Source organism: Triturus cristatus, chromosome 2_1 (genome assembly GCF_964204655.1).
Source record: "Triturus cristatus chromosome 2_1, aTriCri1.1, whole genome shotgun sequence".
Classification (NCBI taxonomy): Eukaryota; Metazoa; Chordata; class Amphibia; order Caudata; family Salamandridae; genus Triturus; species Triturus cristatus.
The window spans coordinates 883,050,000-883,070,778 of NC_140581.1; the positions used below are offsets into that span (position 1 = coordinate 883,050,000).

The following is a 20,779-nucleotide window of genomic DNA, read 5'->3' on the forward strand; positions in this document are numbered from 1 at the left end:
GCTAAACACTTATAAGGTCCCGAAGGCAAGACCTATTGGCTAGGCAATACTTGTTCTACATATTTTTAATTTTATATCTAAGCATGATGGTTGCGTGTGTTGTTTAAGGTGTGAAGCCAATGCTAAAGGTGGTAGGCCTTATCAATTCCTTGGTTATAGTTATGCCAGATTCCATAGGTTTGATACCTTTATTAGTAAATATCATGATAAAGCCAGTAGGCCTGGCTGTTATCATGAAAAGCGAGTGTTAAAGTCAATAGGCTTTTAGGAATGATTGTTATTAGGCTGTGCTAAAACATGTAGGCAGATATTTCGTGAAAATGGTATCTTGCAGAGTACTATAGAACTGTTGGTGTTTGGTGTTGGTGGCCCAACTGAACAAATAATGAGGATAAGAGGTTTGCACCTTGTAATGTTTTTGAGGTTCTATTAGGAGGCATTTTATATTGTTCTGCCACTATAATCTTGTACATATGTGTAATGTTTACTATAGTAAATATGGTATGCATTATGGGACAGCTTATACCCAATACAGTACGCCTGTGTTGAATATGGTGAAAAGCCAGTGATAAAAGTTATAAGCCTTATTGTTAGTTATGAAAAAATATGAAAAAGGCAATAGGCCTGACATATTTATTGTGAAAGCATTTAATGGTGGATTGTTCTTATTCTATACTGAAGCCTACAAGTAGGTTTTTTGTTACATGGCCAGCTCTGAGATACTGTGCCCAGCTCAGGAGGCTACCTCTAACGCACTGTCTTCAGATTAGAGGTAGAGCCGAGGTCTGGAGGCCTTATAAGAGTACTGTGCTTAGTTCATTTGCTCGCATCTGTAGTGATGTGTACAGTTCTGATATGTGTCTAGATATGTGGAGCTAGCTCAGGAGGTTACCTCTTGTGTACTGTGTTCCATTCTGACGTACTGCATGCACTTCAGGAGGCTATCTCTAGAGTACTGAACCCACTTCTGTAGGTCAGAACTCAACTATTATGTTGTAAATGCTGTAGATTATGGCTGCCATGTAAGGTGAAGTACAGCAGTTTCTGTACTTAGCACCTCTCATCCCTACACCCGTGTAGGTCCTGGAAGCCACTCAGAAAATGTTGCAATCAATCAAACACATCTTACACACACACTGCTCCTTTCCACACAGCAAAATGAAAATGTTACAAGCAATTGAAACAGTGAAATTTAAAAGCCCTCTACTTAGTTCAGATATCATTCAAACGCTAAAACAGCTTACTCGTCAGCTGTAATGGAAAAGGAGGACTATAAGGCAAAGGCATGAGTGCAGCTGACCAGTCCACAAAACGTGTGAAGGAGCAATCTCTGACTACCACTAATGTCAGTGAGAGTGGAAGCAATGGAGGACCAATGGAAGCCGCTGGTGGAGAAGAAGCGGTAAACCTGTAGACACGAGCAGTTTGAGGGACGATGCCACGAATGGATGGACCTACATCAAAAATAGTTATGCAATGAGGTACAAAATAGACTTAAATTGGCGATGTTCTCATGTATAACGACTACCAACTTGCTGCTTCCAGACGAGCACTTATGTGAATAAAACCGCAGTGCGTCATGATTACAATGATGGGAAGGGACAAGATAGGATATGTTTATTTTTCCTTGTATTTTTTTAAAAGTGATGTTGAAATTCTATGTTCTCCAAATCATTTGCATTTTTTCATGGATTAATTTTATATGTTTGGTATACTTTATTCGATAAAAAAAAGTTTCCATCATAAAAGTAAGTATACAGTAACATGACCTATTAGACATGTGATAAAAAACAGTAAAATCACTAGAATTTATACCACGTAACACATAAAATTACATTTACAAAGGACATATTAAAAATCATCAATAACAACGTAATAATCCCGGTCTACGTAGTAAGTTGAGGCCTAAATTTCCTCATGCGAATCACCCAAGCACTCCCGATGAATTTGGCGACACCACACACCAATGAAGAGGAGGATGTATCGGTACAAAGTACTCGCAGGGCCATTACGTGGCAACGAAGGCCCAAACCCCTACACAATGGTTTTAGCCATATCCTCCTGGGTACCTTATAAGCCGGGCAAGCAAACATAAGGTGTGCCAAGGACTCAATGGGGGCTGCACAGCACGGGCACGCCTTTGTTGGACTACCATTTGAGTTCCACCTAGAAGTAAAAGCGTTTACAGGGAGGGTACCAAACCTAATTTTTAGATATAGTGATCTGTCAAGGGGTTTCTCAATGTAGTCAAGATAAGGTTCAAATAGCCTAGACCCCTTATGGTCCAGAAACCGCTCAGTGAGAGAACCCCCAGTGCCACAACGAGAAAACTCCAGCTGGACCCACTCCCAATAAAGCTTCTTGATAACTAATTTAGGTGGGGGAGATTGATTCTTCCATAGATCACTAAGACCCATAGATCTCACCAGCTGCCGCAGGTTACACAACCACTTAATCCTGTTGCCCTTGTCCAACAAGATAAGTTCATCCAATGCAGCAGCATAGTTCTTAAGCTCCTCAGTTCTTCTCAGCCGAACCCAAAAAAGTAAGGGGCGCAAGCGCACAATATCCTTAAGGGGACGTCTGCCCATGTCTAGACGTAAAGGTGTCAACGGGGTGGAAACTGGTAAGGCAACCAAATCTCTCAGAAATTTGTTTTCAGAGGTTATTAGATCCGGGATATTTTCAAACCCCCAGAGCTCAGAGCCATACAGGGCACTGGGTAATATTTGGCCTTCATAAATAGCTAGGGCCGGGGCCACGGGTTTGCTCACTGACACTCTATGCTCACGCATTACCACCCCTGCAACTCTTTTGAAGTTTAATGACATTTTAGCCAAATGGTCATTCCAACACATCGGGCTATTCACCCTAACTCCCAGGTAGTCAAAGGACTCCACCATCTCCAAGGACTCACCATTAAGCGAAAAGTTATTCCAAACTTTTCTAGAAGGGGATATGGCCATAAGTTTGGTTTTCGAGGTGTTAATTGTAAGACCCCTGTCATTGCAAAAATCGCTAAATCGGTCCAATAGCTTTTGGAGACCTGTCGGGGTTTTTGAAATCAGGATGGTGTCATCCGCGAAGAGGAGAGTTGGTATTTTTTCACCCGCCAGGGATGGAGCATCCGCCGGCTCTACTCCCAGGTGGTCCACCACACCATTTACAAATAGGGAAAACAGAGTCGGCGCCATAACACAGCCCTGGCGGACTCCCCTCCTCACGGGCACCCTCTCAGTCAATTGACCTTGGGTACCCCATCTGATTCTTGCGTAGTTACCCTCGTGGAGCTTGACTATAAGGTCCAGTAGGTAACCTGGCAAGCCCAGCTCTTCCAAGACTTCCCATAGCCTAGCTCGAGGGACCAGATCGAACGCCATCCTGAGGTCTATAAAGGCCAGGTAAAAGGCTACCGTGATTAATTAACACGGTTTTCCAGTAAATCGAAAAAAAGCGGAAGACCTGATCCATTGTACCTACTTTTCTCCGAAATCCGGCCTGATAATGAGAAAGGACCTGCTTCTCATCCATCCATGTACCTACCCGCAAAATGATGACCCTACCAACCACTTTCTGAATCACGTCTATCAGACTGATTGGTCTGTAGTTGGCGGGGTCCTCCCTATCCCCCTTCTTATAGACCGTGATTACTTCGGCCCCCTTCCACGAGTCAGGGACAGGGTGGCCCCTAGATATTAGGTTCATTATTAATGCAATGACTGTAGCCCAGACTACGGGTTCTTTTATAAGGAGGTCCCCCGGAATACCATCTTGGCCAGCTGCCTTCTTAGGGGATAGGTGTCTAATGGCCTCTAAGACCTCGGAAGGCTCATATGAGTTCTCAACCGAAAAAACTGGATCTCGGAACAAATAATTGGGTGCATCGTAGTCACCGTAAATTGTTGAAAAATGGGAATACCATTGTTGGCTAGTAATGTGATTAGCCATCAGGGGCCTATTATAATTTCTGGTTTTATTAATCAAATCCCAAAACAGTGAACTATTTTTCAATCTTGATGCATTTTTAAGGTCCTGCCAGTACAGTTCCTCCCATTCTTTTTTTGCCCGAGCTTGTTCTTCCGCGTACTCCCTCCTAGCTATTCTCACCAGCAATTGGTTCTTATTACGAAGGGCAACAGTTAACTCTCGTCTTTTTGCCCGACATTTTTTAGAATACCAGGGATTGCTGGGTTTAGGTACGTTTGTTTTAGAGCTCCGGGTTAAAAATAATTTGCCAACTTCTTCAATGGCATTAGTGTAAATCTGTGGGAAGAGCGAGTCATTGACCCCCTCTGTCACCATGGTTATAACCTTCAGCTCAGTAATCAGCCCATCAATGTAACTCTTAATCTTCGACAATTTATCTGGGTGAGAGCCTACCTTCTCCCATTTCAATCTTCGATTGCCATCGTATGGGATCACCTCCTTTGTTGTCTTCAATTTGGCTGGGTTTTGGTTGCTTTTTAAATCCCTCCGTCTCAATGACATACATAAGGGATTATGGTCGCTGTCCTGCGAGGGGCTCACCTCCATGTCAACCAGGTCACGCCACATAGTGACGTCCAATAAAATATAATCAATTCTGGACGGGCTGTTGAGTCTATTAAAGGTCATTGCCCCGTCCCGATCGGAAGGGGATCTACCATTTACTGCTCTTAAACTATGATCCACCGTAAGGGCGTTAATCTGTAGCGCCTTTGCAGACCAATTTTTAATCGGGGGCAATGTCAAAGCGGGAATAGACCAGCTAGCGTCGTCCTCCTCTAAGCCCAGGGGATCATCCTCGCTTAAAGGTTCAAATGTACAATTAAAATCTCCCCCCACAAGTATTTTAGAGTTTGGTGGGCATTTAGCTAGTACCTGGTCCAAAATTGTAAAAGTACAAGACGTTTTACCTCCCTGGGTCCCTCTAGCGTAGATATTAAATAACTCCATCTTGTTTCCCCGCACCTGTCCTGGTAATGTAAGATGTTGAATATCCCTACACCCGGAGTCATGGACTGAAATGTTCCAGTTTAGATCAACTTTTATCCAAATATGTAGGCCCCCAGAGGGTCTACCCTTACCACTACTGAAAGCAGGTACGCAGAAAGTAGCATATCCCGTTTTATAAATTGGTACTAAACTCCAGGTTTCTTGGAACATACATATATCAAATTTTTCGATAAAGTTGTTCCAATCCGGGATAGTTAATTTTCTTTCTAACCCTGCCATATTCCAGGATAAAAGTCGCATAACGTCTTTCCCACTGGGCGGCGGAGGTGAAATGACTCCCATTTCCATATCCACAATCCCTGAAGCGGGTATTTCAAAATGCACTACCTGGTTTACTAGCTGGCTGTTATTACTAGTACTTACTCCCGCAGACAGAGTATGGGTAGGGGAAAGGTAGCAAATGGCAGCCCTGGTTTCCAGATCCAGAGGAAACCCATCACTGTTTTGGGGGTCAGCAACCTCATTATCTAACACAATAGCGTTCCCCTCAACTCTACCTGCAGTTTGTCTCTCCCTCTTACCCAGCCCCCACTGTAATTTTCAATCACAATCATCCATGCCGGAAAAAACATCAAACCTATTTCCTAACTCTAAGGGTGTAAAGGGCCTCAGGTGCTCCATTCTGCGATTATTATTCCTGTGGCCTCTGAACGGAATCATATTCCAACCTTGATGATCGGTTCGCAGATTTGTAGCATATAGTGCTGTGGGAGCATTTGGATGAACTATACGGGTTTTCCTTGCATGGGATATGGGAAAGACCAAGGACCTAGGATAGAAATAGGTCAGAGCTCGGGGGCAGATTTGACTATTGCCATTACCCAGGGGCCAATTCAATATAAAATCTACCGCTTCTGGGTCTCTGAAATTAATCAGAATTATATCTCCGTCGACATCCTTATATCTTCCACCAAGCCATGGGAGACGTCTAACATGCAATATCTCACCATTTACATTCTTATCTATAGGTCTATATATTCTTAACCAATGTATGATTTTGTTTTTTAACTGGGAGAAATCTTCACTCTTGTTGTCAGCCAGTACCGGAACCCCCGTCAACACCACCACTAAGGGCACAGCTTCTGGGGGTAAATCAACCTGAAGACCATGGAACCCGGGGGCCCCCTCCCACCTAGGGTTACCCTGCACCTGGTCTGTAATCCCTACTGGGGCAATGCTGGCCTCCTCCGCCAAATCAGTAACAGGCTTGCTAACTAGATGTTCCATGGGCATCAGAGGTCCCTTGCTACCGTCATCCGGAGCTATATGGCCCACAGTCTGAGTTACATTGCTACTGAGAGCAGAAGTTTCCCTAGGTAGGGTTATAGGGGGAGCTGCAGCCCGAATGCTAATACCATCCGCGGGGGCCTTACCCACGACAGCCATATTTCTCAATGTAGATTCAATGTTCTCTAGCCTAAGCTCCAGCCTCCTCAAGTTGTCAGTGATGGGCAATATGAGAGTGTTAAACATCTCCCCCAGTTTGGCTAAAAAATCGGTGGGGATAACAGGCATCTGCGGGAAACCAACAGCTGATGGAGCAGGCTCTGGGGAGGACACAACAGGGTTCACAGCCGTTGGAAGAGTACTAATGGTCACTATCGGCCTATGATCTGACCCGGTTGCCAACCCAGAAACAGACCCATTGGAAGAATATTGGCCAAATTCTGAATGATGGATCCTAGGGATATTGATCACCCCCTCCTTGCGCCTTATTTTCCTAGGAGGAGGGCCACGAATAATCCCCCTATTCAGAATCTTAGCCCTTTTTCCTACCCCCCCGTCCTGAAGGCCGTGTATTAGAGATTTTAGGATGCCTTTTGGCATTTAAAGGGAGAGAGTCACTGATAGCATGAACACTAGGGGCACAATTTATGGGCGAACAATCACGTAGTAATAGCGGAACACCCTCATGAGAGAAGGTGGTGTCGCTATCACCATAATTACCACACTCGACAACAGGAACGTTTAAAGAAACAACCTCTGATGCTCTACGTTTCAAGTTCTCAATAGAGCGACGTCGTTCAAGTCTGCGCTCATCCAGGGTAATATCCTGCTCCTTGTCCGTTATAATTGGCTTTTTAAAGTAACTATCTAGGGGGCCATTTACCACGGTCCTCAGTTTCTCCCCTGACATACCATTCTCGCTAGAAGCCATGACAAATATTGAGTATTACCAAATACCGCAGTACAGCAGAAAAGCTCCTGGCCCAGCCCAGCCTCGAGCGGCCTCGGAGGGCCTTAGAGGGCCCGCTCTTTGTCCGGTCTTCGACCGAGCTGCGACCGCGCGCGTACCGCTAGCGCGTGTGGGCGGGGACCTTAATATAGATGAGGGGGCGTGTGGGAGGCGGTGCAGGGAAGAGGTTCCAGGTGTGCTTTACAAAGGTTGGAGGCGTGCACTCTGGACCTCGCAGTCCCGTAAGCTGAGCCTCCTCGCCGTTCTTCCCGCAAACTTCAAAGTAACCTGGCTTGATCCAAGGGCAGAGGTAGCAGTCCCAGCTCGATCGTCCAAAGGCAGCAATTAAATAGTCAGCGCCTTCGAGCGGCTCCCGCGAAGCGGGGGCCGCGAGGCGCGGGATTGGTGGAGGCGGTGCAGGGAAGAGGTTCCAGGTGTGCTTTACAAAGGTTGGAGGCGTGCACCCTGGACCTCGCAGTCCCGTAAGCTGAGCCTCCTCGCCGTTTTTCCCGCGAACTTCAAAGTAACCTGGCTTGATCCAAGGGCAGAGGTAGCAGTCCCAGCTCGATCGTCCAAAGGCAGCAATTAAATAGTCAGCGCCTTCGAGCGGCTCCCGCGAAGCGGGGGCCGCGAGGCGCGGGATTGGTGGAGGCGGTGCAGGGAAGAGGTTCCAGGTGTGCTTTACAAAGGTTGGAGGCGTGCACCCTGGACCTCGCAGTCCCGTAAGCTGAGCCTCCTCGCCGTTCATCCCGCGAACTTCAAAGTAACCTGGCTTGATCCAAGGGCAGAGGTAGCAGTTATATCATTATGATAGTTTGTTGTGTGGCAGACCTAAGCAGAGATCTAGCTCAATAGCAATAAAAATTTAGTTGATTTGCATCTTTTCATTGTGTGGAGCACTGGAGGCATTCCTGGCCTGAAAGTTGTGTGGATTACTAACTTCACGAGTCAAGTAAAAACAATACCCAAACGTGCATAAGCAATCTTAAAGTCATTGCTTCCTTAAAATGCTCACTTTATACAAAACCAACACATATTGTGACCGTTAGAAACATGTGGATCTGTATTGTATAATTAATTACGTTATCTGATCCTAGGTGCACCTTCTGGATTTGAGTAACACAAAGGCACTACAAAGAAATGCTCCCCTTGGTCATAAGCACAATAACATATGCACCATATTACATGTCACTGTAAATTGTTTTGCCTATTTTTTTCACCACCGCATCATTAAAGGTGCTTGATAGACATATGGGATATGGAATGTTAACCTTTTCAACATTAAGCCCTGCAACATGAGTTATTTAACTTCCGGCGAAGAGGACAATTGCTTAGTGGACCAACGATCTCAAATCACTGTAAACTGAGACAGATTTGTTATGGCTCCTCCAAACAATAATTTACTTAGCGGTTTATGCTTACCAACATAATGTGGGATAGCTACCATGTGTCAGAATCTATAGATTAATTGTTCACGATCAGAACTAGAAAAACATTTATACTGCAGATTGTTAACTACCTATTCTGTGCATAAATTACTCTGTGCTATTGGTGCACAACATGTTTTTTTTAGAAACACATAGAAAAGAGGGAACATTGTTTAGTCATTAAATATGGTAGCTGCTCAGAGTATCCGGCTATCACATTGTGGACTGAGAGGTTCCTGGTTACTGTTGCCATAAGAAAATTGTCATCTGGTGAAGAACAAGAGGATTGGGGATGGGGGGTGTTGCTAGAACAGGGATACATGGTGGTCCTACAATAGTGTAGCAAGGAAGGGCTTACATTGCTAGGGTGCACTCTGCAGAGTGCCCTGGGTTGGCGTAGGAATGACTGGAGGAAACTGCTACAACACTCGAGGGACGGGGGGCACTATTGTGGGTAGAGAAAAAGAAGGCAGTGGGATACTATGGCTGCTTTCAGGCATAGCGCTGGAGTTGGATGGCAGCAGTGCAACTGGGCATATGAAAATAAGGTGGTACTGTTATCACTGTCCCTTGATGGAAAGATAATTCAGGCCTAAAATATGTATCTGGTGATAAGAGCACAGATCTGGCCACAGACCAAGAAAGGATGAATGGGCCTCTTCTGATATAGGAAAGATATTCCATGATCCTGGATAATGCTGCCCACAAACAAGGGAGGGGGAGTGGGGCAGAATAATACACAGAGGAAGGAGGCATGGGATCGAAAATGGTACTGGAAGGGCGACCTGCTCTGTGTTGGTATGTGGAGGACATGGCATTGTATTGGTGTAGAGCTGGTGCTGATATGGAACAGAACCTATGAGGAAGTGTGTTGCTACATTGAGAATATGTCATTGTGTTGGTATGAGGGTTGGCGGGGATCTAAGCAGAGTTAATAATATTTTAATCTGAAAAAAACAGGTGTTACAGGGTATCTGTTGGTTAGGGGCAATATGCTGGGGTAGACAATTCTGGTACAGGCAATGGTGGTATAATGTGGTTCTCGGAGGAGGATCGTTGCTGGTATATGGACTGTCCTGATAAGAGGAAGGAACCGCAGATACAGCTGTTGTAATTCTATCTTCCGACATAGCAGATTGAGCATCGCTGAAAGATGCATTTCTAAAATAGTCCTTCTTGGTAACGGAGGTCTCGCTTTGCATTCATGAGAGCACTCTGGACCAGGCTATATTTTTTAGTTAATATTTGCCCTCGCATGCCACATCAAGCAAAACAGCAAGTTGCAATTCATGAAATTACCACCAGAGGGCAGCAGAGGGCAACAAACCTCTCAATGACTGTCTAAAACCTTCCCGGGAGTAGGCCGTGCGCTTGCGCGCAGTCTGCTCTTTTTGGAACCACATACTCGTGCTTGTGGCACGCCCCTGCGAGCTCCCCCAAGGTGGATGCCGCCACAAGCATGAGTATGTGTTTCCAAAAAGAGCAGAGCAACGGCTAAAGGTACTCCTATGTAGGGTATGCGCGCTGCATAGGCGAGACCTAAAAATGGCACTTGTATTCCCGCATCATGCACCCTCTCAGATTAGTCATGCACGTCTAATTCTAATTGGATGCACTTTCAGCTTGTAATCAAGTAATTAAACATAACAAAATTATTGCTACACATAAGTGATTTGTTTTGTATTAATCATGGCTGTTGAGGAATTGGTGCCAGAATTTGCGGCGTGGTAATTATTGGTGTTCCATCTCGCATTATGTGCATAGCTGCATCAGAAATAGCTGCTCTAGCTGCTCCATGCACCACTTTCAAACTTTTTTCAAACTTTCAAACTGTCATGCTTCTTTTTCGGTCTGGCCAAGCAACAGCGTCATCTGTTTAACAGCCTGAAATGTTCTGAAAAAAGCACAGTATTGCACAATTATATACAACAAGAAAACGGAGTTTGGGTCAGCCTTTTTTGTCATTGGTTAGATGGACTGCCAATTAAAATTGGGGTCATACTACAGCACTATAGATAAAGTGTGGGAACGGGTCACTTCCTGTTAGTCATTGGCTTTCTTCCCAGTGTCAGCTTTATTTTTCTATTCTGTTTATAAACAACATTTCTATTGGTTGTACTGCACAGGCAAAGGACAGTAAACAGTACAAAACATGGTATATCCACAGAGATAGTTGGCAATGAAAGAGGAAGAACAGTGGGCCATAACATGTCAGACATAAGGCAGGTTGTGATAAGCCCACAAACTCCACCAAATGTTCTGATGCTTTCTAGGGCAGCCATGGGCTCTGTAGATGGGTTCTTCCATCTTCACTCACAAATCCACAGCTGAGCTCCACTCCTCAAAAGACGGTGGGGAGGGGGGTTTCCAGTGGCGAGCAATATCACGCTTGGCCACCACGTGCGAAAGGTCTACCAGTGTGCTTTCTCCGCAAGATCCCCCAACATCGTCTAAGATGCCCAAGAGGGCCTCCCGGGGAGAGCAATCAATGGGCCTTTCCAGCACTGCAGTTAACGTAGCGAAAATAGAGGGCCACTATTTTGCTATAAGCAGGCATGCCCTCATCATATGAAATAAGTCTCCTCCAATCCTCAGGCACCTGTGGCAAGTGGGGCTTGGGAGCACACCCATTCTCCAAAAGCGCTTTAGATTAAAATATGAAACATGCAGGTATTTTAGCTGAATCAGGAGCAGACAAGAGGGAATGACTAGCTCTTGTGGAGCATCTCTCTAATCACTGCCATCCACCTTATAGACCCAACCCTCCCACCTAGTCTGAAGGGCTCCAAAGGAATCCGGAAAGTTTAGGACCAAGGACCGATATATCCGCACGATACCTCCTAGACCCAGCGGTGCCGATAGGACCCAGGTAGGGAAAACTCAATCTATGGAGGCGATCCTGCCAGTCAGTGACTTCACCGTCACCCCGCTCAGGTACAAGAAGCAACTTGTTCCAATCAACCACCAGCCCCGATGCCTCGTATGTGTTTGGCAGAGGAAAAGTACAATGCAATGCGGTCTTCCAGGTAGTTCAGTCTCTGGAAACTCCTTATTTGAAAAAAAAGGCTCCAAACAGTAAATTCAACATCACAATTTCTAACTTAAAAAGCTAATGAGTCATAGGCTATATAGAAAGTTAAGAGAAAACATGATATATTTCAGATACTTGAGCGTTGCAGCGAACTGACACCACCAAAGGGTAATCGACATGGCAAACAGCAGTGGAGAGAGAGGGCATTCCTGCCTTGTGGCCCTGTGTATGGTAAAGGGAGGAGACAGAATAACATTGACCATCTCCTGTGCCTGGGGACAAGCATAGAGCACCTTAACAAAGGACAGGAACCAAGGTCCGAATGCATGCGGTAGAGCACTTGAGAAAAGATCCCCAGTCCTTGGAGTCAAAAGCTTTTTCAAAGTCAAGAAGTGGAAGTACAGCCGGGTCCCCAAAGCACAGGCGATGCTCCAAAGCAGTGTGCACTTGGTGAATGCAGTGATAGGTGCTACGATAAAGCATGAAGCCACATTGATTTGGATGAAAAAGAGAAGGTAGCAGCAGCAGGAGACAATTGGCCAGGATCTTTGCAAAAATGTATATTTCAGCATAATGAGAGAACTCGTATGTTAAGATGAGCACTCCTCAGGGGGCCAACCAGCTTTAGGGAGAACTACGGCGGTGAAACAGTTTAGCTCAGGAGGGAAATGACCACTGTTCACAGCCTCCGTATAACAAATGAGAAAATGGGGGGAGAGCAATGACAAGAATTTCGTATAATATTCGATCGGGAAGCCAACCAGCACAGGGTTTTGTCTGACTGCAGAGTACCAATTGTAGCAGCCAATTCCTCCACCATCAGGGCATGATCTAGGGCTGCCCTGTCCCCTGCTGTCAGAGTTGCCAGTGGAAGGTCAGCAATCAGGGGCCATGTTTCCTCCCACTTGGGCTGTGGCGACGGCTGTTGAGGGAGCTATAGTAGGAGGCAAATTTGGCCACAATGTCCAAGGAGGCAGTGAGGCTCTGTCCTACAGAGTTCAGAATCAAGGGGATTCATCAAGAGGCGGCATCACCTGTTGCTCGCCAGCACAAGAGTTTCTCCAATGTCCCCCAACTCGTAGACACGGCTGGTGGCAGCCATCCAACTTTGCTTGGTCTCCTCCAGGCATAATTGGTGGACAGAGGATCTGCAAACTTCCAATTGCCGTAAGGAGCAGGCATCTTCAATCTGTTGGTAATGGCACTCAAGAGACAAAAGCTGTTTCCAGCTCACTAATATGCTGAGTGCGGGCCTGCCCGTGTCAGTATGCTTACCCTGCAGGACCGCCTTATTAGCCTCCTGGATGGTACCTGCATAGTCCACTGAACCCACATGAGGTCAAAGTAGGTGTAAAGCTCCTGGGTTAAGTGGTCACTGCTTTGATCACCCACCAGACATCAAGCGGTGAGGCACCATTCAGGTCTGCTACTCCCCCGCTGGCCATTGTGCAGCATAACAGGGATATGGTTGCAAATACCATGGAGCAGGATATATGAGGATCCCACATTTGGGATGGCCAAGGCCGGGAGGAAGAAATAATCAATCCTAGAATGATTGTCATGGGTAGCAGAGAGATAAGTGTGTTCGGTCGCACACAGATTCCATGACCTCCAAGCCTCATAAAGGTGCAGAGTTGTCGCACATTCTGTCAACGAAAGGGAGGATTGCTAGTGTTTCCTCCTCACCGCTATCACATCTAGCTTTAAATCCATTACAGAATTAAAGTCACCATCAATAACGGTGAGAACCGATGGAAAAGTCCAGAATGGCATCCAGGAGGCGACACAGGGATGCCTGAACTCAGTGTGGTGTAATGTACATGCTAAGGGACATGTGGAGTTTGACCTCAAAGAACCCTCAACATGGTCATATGTCTCTTTGTTGTCTGACACTGAGAGAGTAACAGAGAGGAGAAAGGATTTGTGGTGGTGGATGGTGACACCTCGTGAACCCCTAGTGTGGTCGCAGGGTAGCATAGTAAACCCAGTCGTACCCAAAGCAGGCAAGAACCAGGCAGCACGTACCAAAGAGCTGTGCCTTTTGAAGAAATAATACAGTGGGGAGTGGCGCTTAGCAAAGCAAAGCACAGCGTTGTGTTTAATATGGTTGTTTAGTTGACGTTCCAAGTCATAGTGGTAAATAGCGTCATCGATCTATTGTGACGAAATGGGAGCAGGAATGAATATGATGTCTAGCAGAGCAGAGTCCACTGTTTGTGTTGAACGAGACCGTGGATAAAAAGATCAGTGGCAAAATAAAGTCAATGAGTGCATGTACTATGTAGGGGAAAAAAACTATAACAAAAAAAAACTACAGAGCTGAATGATCAAACTCCCAACAAACCTCACAAATCCCCCCACCCTACACTTCCTCCCAAGAAGAATCTGATGCCCAGTCTCCCTCATAGAACCAAGTAACATAAGAGGAGCAGAAAGATAGTCTTCCCCCAACTACATTATTCAAAGTATTAGGATTCCAAGCTGCTGGCCAAGAATATTGAAGCAGAAAACAAGGAGAGAACAACCAATTGTCCGATGACAATGAGGACCCAGGATAAGGAAGCAAGCATGGAAACCTCAGTTTGGGTCCAAGGCTCAGCACCCAACAGTGTCCGGGGCTGGCGGACCATGGGGGTGCCCCCTCTAAAGACGGCCAGTCTCCCAAGCAGCCTCATCCCAGCTACCACTCTTCTCATCAGATGACATTTTCATGCCCACTGCAGTCCTAGGTCACTGCCTGGAATGCGTTTGACCCCGTCCCTTACCTGGGGATGGCCTACTTGACCGCAGAGCATCCAGCCCTCAGTTGGATGGTGGAGAGTGAGGATTAAGATCTCTCCTTCCGTGGGCCTAGTCTCAACTTGCTTTTGGGGAGTCAAAAAAAAAGAGGGGGAGTCAAGGAGGACCTTCAATTTCTCAGGGAACATCAGCATATACGACAAGTTCATGCCGGAAGCTTCTGTTTGATGGAGACAAAGGCTTTTCACTGTTTCCGGACCAGCAGGTGTAATTCGGAAAAATTAGGATGGGACATTCTGAAAGGGTATGGGCTGCTGCTATCTCGCTGCCTTGGGAATGGCATCCCTATCTTTTTAGTTAAGAATCCTTGCCACAAAGGGCCTGCAGGGGGCACCTGGTGGAGTCCTCTGTGCCAAGGATCTGTGGTTGCGCTCTAATACAAATCAAGAGTAGAGATGATCAGACGGGAGGCTGGACTTTATCCACTCTTCCAAGAACCGTTCAGGTGCCGTCCCAGCCACTTATTCAGGAAATCCATCTAAGCAAAAATGTTTCCAACGAGCAAAATTTTCTGCATTCTCCACACGTTTGGTAGAAGCAGGTAAATGGTGGACTGTGGATTTGAGCTCACAAACGGTATCCTCTAGCTTAGAGAATCGGCCTGCAGCATCAGAGGCCCTGTCCATCACGTTATGTAAGTCCTGACACAAGAGGGCTACAGCCACACCAACCTCAACAACCTTGGTCTCGCGAGCCACTTGGAAAGCAGTGTGGCCTGTAGATAGATTTGTGTGCGAAGCATCCAAGGGAACTGAAGCCATCTGGGGTTCTATAACGTGCCTAGGTGCCTCAGTAATGGAGGTGGTGTATATGTCCATTTTCATTTGGGAGAAGGGGGCTGGCGTATACCCATGGGGAAGTTGGACTGGAGATCTAAATCTTCCAGAGTAAGGGAGCTACAGTTCAGGCCACTTGCACCAGAAGACCATATGGGCAGCACGAGCAGCTAAACTGCTCCACTGGGAAGTGCACCCCAGACCACACACAAGCTCCCAAACATTAATAATGATCCTGGGCCCAGTCAAGAGTCGTTAGAAGCAGAGGCAGGGACCTCTGCCTGGGCAGGCCCCAAGTCCGTGGGCCCCCTTACACCAGTGGGGATCGCTCTGGCTCCAACGGCCCTCGATTGCCCCCCTCCTGGAGACAGACAAGGCTCAATTCTCCTCCGTATCCAGATGCCCCAGTCCCTGAGGAAAAAAAGGGGGGGGGGAACACATTCAGTCAATACAAATTCCCCCAGGTCCAGGCAGGAGACACAGGCGTCAAAAGGTGTAGGGGAGAGCTGGAGATGGTCCGCCATAACACCACTGCTGGGCGCAAGACTCTGGGTGAGGGGAGGATTCTGGCAGCATTGCCCTCAAGCTTACCTACCTCAGCCATGGCAGTGCTCGAAGCCACGATCCAGAGCCGGCCATCACCACAAGGAGGGCTGAAGAATGCGTTCAGATTCAGGAACACAGGAGGCAATGCAGAGGGCCCCGCGGGCCTCCGCCCACGCAGCATCGGGTCAGTACTAGCACCTGTCCCACTGCAATCATGTGCCCCAGAGGCCACTGGAACCCCGAACGTTGGCTGCGGCTGCCATCTTGATCTCTGTGGCCGGCAGCAGGCTCGCCAGCATGGGGGGAAATTGCAATGATTTCGATTAAGGAAGCAAGCAAGGCAGCATCAAAGGGTCTAGGGTCGCCAGCGAATCCAAAAACAGGTGGTCAGGCTAAACCCTATTTTTCACTTTTGTTAATGCAACAGCCATTAGGTAGTTTCCTTGTTAGCTGAGTGACAGTATTTTGTCTGAGCACGTGAGAGGCGTATTTAATTGGATGACAGGATGTGTTCTTACCTGTGATTTCTACGAGTATTTGTTATTTTGATTTCCACATCTATATGCCTCAATCTATCCATCTCTATTTAACTGAGTCTCTCTCTCTCCAGCTATGTATGTATGTATGTCTGTCTGTCTTTCAGTCTGTCTAGGCAACTGTCTTTCTGCCACAATTCCTCCTTCTTTAGCTGCCTCTATCTAACTGGGTCTCTCCATGTGCATTTGCCCCACTCTGTTTCCGAAATTATCTATAACTGCGTGTCCCCATCTATATGTCTCTAACCATCTATCTCTAGGTGTGTCTCTTTGTCGTTTTCTCTGTCTCTGTCTCTTTCTGTCTTTCTCTATCTACCCCTATCTCCACCTGTATCTATCTTCCTTTGTCTAGCCTTAGTTTTCTGACTGTATCTGCTGTTGTCTGTCTTTATCTTTTTGTCTTTGTCGGTCTCTGCCGCTCGCTATCTCTTTCTCACTATTTCTATCAAACATGCCATTCCCTTTCTGTATCTGTCTCTGTCAAGGCCTCTTTCTGTCTCTCTAGTTCTTTCAGTATGAGTCGTTCTATGTCGCTTTCTTTCTCAATATTTTCCTTGTCCATCTTTTTATTTCTATCTTTATCTGCCTCTATCTCTATCTTTCTGTCTCTCTGTTGATATCTCTGTATTACTATCTATCTGACTCTATTTTTCTTTGTTGATATCTACCTGTCTTCATCTCTATCTGCCTCAATGTGTATCTCTTTATTTGTCACTACTTGCTTCTGAGGCTCTGTATCTGTCTCAGTCTTTCGTTATCTCTTTATCTCTTTATCACTGTCACAGTCTGTCATTGTCTTTATCTGTATCTATCGATCTGTCTATCTTTTTTTGCTTATCTGTCTCGATCTATCTTTCTTTATCTGTCTACCTCTGTTTGTCTCTATCTGCATGTCTCTTTCTGTCCCCATCGCTAACTGTCTCTAAAGCTATCTATTTGTTTCTCTCTCTCTCTACCTGTCTCTATCCCTGTCTGGCTGTGTATCTTTCTCTGTATATATTTCTCAATGTATTTATTTATTTATCTATCTGTTTCTTTTTCTATCTGCCTCTATCGCTATATATCTCCCAATCTCTGTTTCTATCTACATGTATGTTTCTCTGAATTCCTCATTCTGTCTGTATCACTATCTGTATCTCTAAGTATCTCTGTATGCTTCTAATTCTATCTGCCAGTCTTTATGTGCTTCTAACAGCGTCTACCTCTATCTGTCACTTTTTATAGGCCTGCAAGTATCTATCTTCTTAATTAATCAAATATCTGTCTATAGGACTCTATCTACCCAAGTACAGCTCTCCTCTGTCTATCTTTCTCACCTCCCTCTTTGTCTCTGTTTGCCTCAATATCAGTTTTTTAAATCTCTTTATCTGTTTGCCTATCTGTCTTTCTGTCTCATACATCTCATCTAGTCATTTTAAACTTTCCCTTACTGACACCATTCTGTGTTTACAAAATAATGCGATCTAATGCATTTTTGCTTTTCTGCCCTGCTTATATTTTGAAAATCTATTTTTATTTAGACATTTTTGATGTTTATTAAACATTAGTAACACAGTTAAAAAGAAATTGTGTTTCTGGCGCTTTAAAACTCTTAAAACAACTTAAAAATTAAAACACCTACAGATACTTTCCTCTTCTTCGCCATTTCAATGATTAACAACAAAAACCTATGAAACTGAACAAACAAGAATGTTTACATATTCAATTATTGATAACACTTATTACAACAAAGAAGCTTCTCATATCTCATTTAAATGCATTTACAAAATAATATGAAAAAGCATAGTAGACACATAGTCAAGGGCTGATCTACTGGCTTTGCAAAGGTGGTTGGATGTGGAGCCCCTGCTCACTTTGGCCAGCAGTGGAATTGTTCTTTGTTTTTAGCAGCCTGAGGCTACAGAGCACTGCAATAGATTCACGCAGCCTCCCCCTTTAGAAAGAAACTTGGTGCATGATTCAGATAATATCAGGCGGCGGTCCACCATCATTCAGGGTGGTGGAGGTAATTTCCTCTGCCTCCCTGGCTGGACGGCAACCCTCCACATTTTGAGATACCCACTGGCCCTGCAGAGATCTCCTTGTCTTCAGAGGAGCTGTTGTAATGGTGGTTTCTCCAAAGGCACTGAAACATTGCTTAAAAGCTACCTTATGTCAGGCGTCCGCTCCTCAAACAATTTTGTTTTCCAAAAAGAAACCCCAAAGTGAGACTTTCTGTTTATAAAGAATTTTAAAAAAAACATGACCCTAAACCCCTGGGTGGTTCTCTGAGGGTGTGGAGGTCATTTATGTATTTTTTCCATCTAGGATTGCTAGGGTTTGCTAAAAAATAGACCATCAGAGTGTCCGCTCTATATATGGTGATGCTCCAATGCACCTACACTGATGGCCTCGAATTTATCAGGCCTTCGGTGTAGGGTTTCCAAGAGCAGAGCCAGCGGAGGCAATGCCATTGGAAACATGATAATCTACCATCTGAAAATATGATGTGGGGGGACCGCCAGTTTGGTTGACTGGGTACTCTGCCACATTTATATCAGATTGCCCTCTCTGCCAAACTCTAAATCAGGCCCTTTGTTGGTCGCCGTAATCGGCTGTTGGCCTGTTGAATATAGTTAAATACAGTCTCTAAGATAGGAACAACAGGCTCTTTCTGAGCAGTTAATGGCTCTCCAACCTTCACTTCTTCTCTGAAAAACAGTGATTTGATCCAGTAGTTCAGCTAACCCACATCAGAGGTCAGGTGCAGGAGTTTGTTGTTTTATTGTGGGAAGGAGGAGCCATATGTGAGGTGTGTGCTATCATGTTCGGGGTCAGCTAGTTCTCAAATGCTCTAAAAAAGAGAGTGCCTAAGAGTAGTCAATGGTACTCCATTTGAGTTTGTTATAACTATCCACTACCCTTAATTTGAAAAAAAACCTGTCTGCTTCATAGGAATGGTAGGAAAGTCACTTCAGGACACAAGTCACCAAACAGACAGATTGCCCACTAGTGAAATTCGGATCTCCTCAATCAATCAAATAATCAATCAGGTGTTTGAAAAGCGCACTACTCACTCGTTAGGGTCTCAAGGCGCTGGGGGAGGGGGGTGGTGTGCAACTCCATTGGGATCATCTGAAGAGGCAGGTCTTGAGGTCTTTCCTAAACTGGAGCAGTGTAGGGATCTGTCGGAGGGTGAGGTCGCTCCAGGTCTTGGCTACGAGGTAAGAGAAGGACTTTCCACCCACTCTGTTCCTGTAAAAGCATGGGCTGGTGGCTTGAGAGAGGTTGGCTGAACTGAGGTTTCCCTTGGGGCCGTGGAAGGAGAGACGGTTGTTGAGGTATTGTGGTCCAATGTTGTGGAGGGCCTTGTACGCATGCGTGAGCAGCTGGAAAGTTATCCTTCTTTTGACGGGGAGCCAGTGGAGTTCACAGAGGTGTTGGGTGATGTGGTTGTGCCTGGGGATGTCAAAGATTAGGCTGGCGGCTGCGTTCTGGATGGTCTGGAGCTTGCTGAGGTGTTTTTTGTTGATTTCGGCATAGAGGGCGCTGTTGTAGTCTAGTCTGCTGGTGATTAGGGCGTGTGTGACCATGTTTCTGGATTCGGTGGGGATTTATTTGAATGTTTTACAGAGAATGCAAAGGGTGTTGAAGCAGGCTGAGGAGATGGCATTGATCTGGCGGTTCACAGTGAGCGATGAGTCCAGTATGATGCCGAGGTTACCTGAATGGTCTGTCGGGGTGGGTGGGTTTCCTAGGGTGGGGCGCTACCAGGTGTCATTCCAAGCTGCGGGGGTGGAGAAGAGGATGAAAACTTCTGTTTTCTCTCAGTTGAGTTTCAGGCAGATGTTCTTCATCCAGGGTACGGCTTTCATCCCTTCTTGGAAGTTGTGCCTGGTAATGTTGGGTTCCTTGGTGAGGGAGAGGGTGAGCTGAGTGTCATCTGCGTAGGAGATGATGTTGAACCCAAGGTCTCTGACTATGGTAGCAATGGGGGCATGTGGATGCTGACACTAATATCCACTGATTTTGCGAGTAGGAGCAAATATCTGCCTACTAACCAGACTTGTGTGCACACTTGAAATGATTATTGCTATTACCTTTCATCTGACTGAGCCTATGATCCATTGAAGACAAATCCTACTAACTCACTCTTCTAAATGTGTAACACTTGTTTTTTGCTCTTCAACATCATAAATAGAAATGCCATTGTCATATCTACAAGATGACCAATTACAGAGCTTGGAGTATTAATGTGAATTAAAATCTATGTCTTTCCACTTAACCTCTGCACCACATCCACCAATCTCTACATTTTTCTTATTTGATGTGTTGTATGAATAATCGTATGTGTGTGATGTAATATAATATGTCTTTTATTCTTTTCAGAAATGTCCAAGTGCTTTGTGTCAGATTTCCTAAGGGGAGCTTCTTTCCTAAACAACCATGGAGATGTGATCAAATCTGTAAGTTAACCTTTTGTTCAAATTATGATTTAGTTATGTTTTTTATGT

The 20,779-nt window shown here is 45.5% G+C and overlaps 1 protein-coding gene across 1 annotated transcript in view; it reads left to right on the top strand.

The window, feature by feature from the left end:
• LOC146866032 (annexin A1-like) overlaps window positions 1-20,779 on the top strand; it is a 141,859-nt gene that overhangs the window by 18,157 nt on the left and 102,923 nt on the right. The window contains exon 2 of the mRNA XM_085633052.1: window positions 20,655-20,731. Coding sequence (XP_085489178.1) covers window positions 20,657-20,731 — 75 coding nt within the window. The 5' untranslated portion in view covers window positions 20,655-20,656. The remainder of the gene's footprint in view (window positions 1-20,654; window positions 20,732-20,779) is intronic.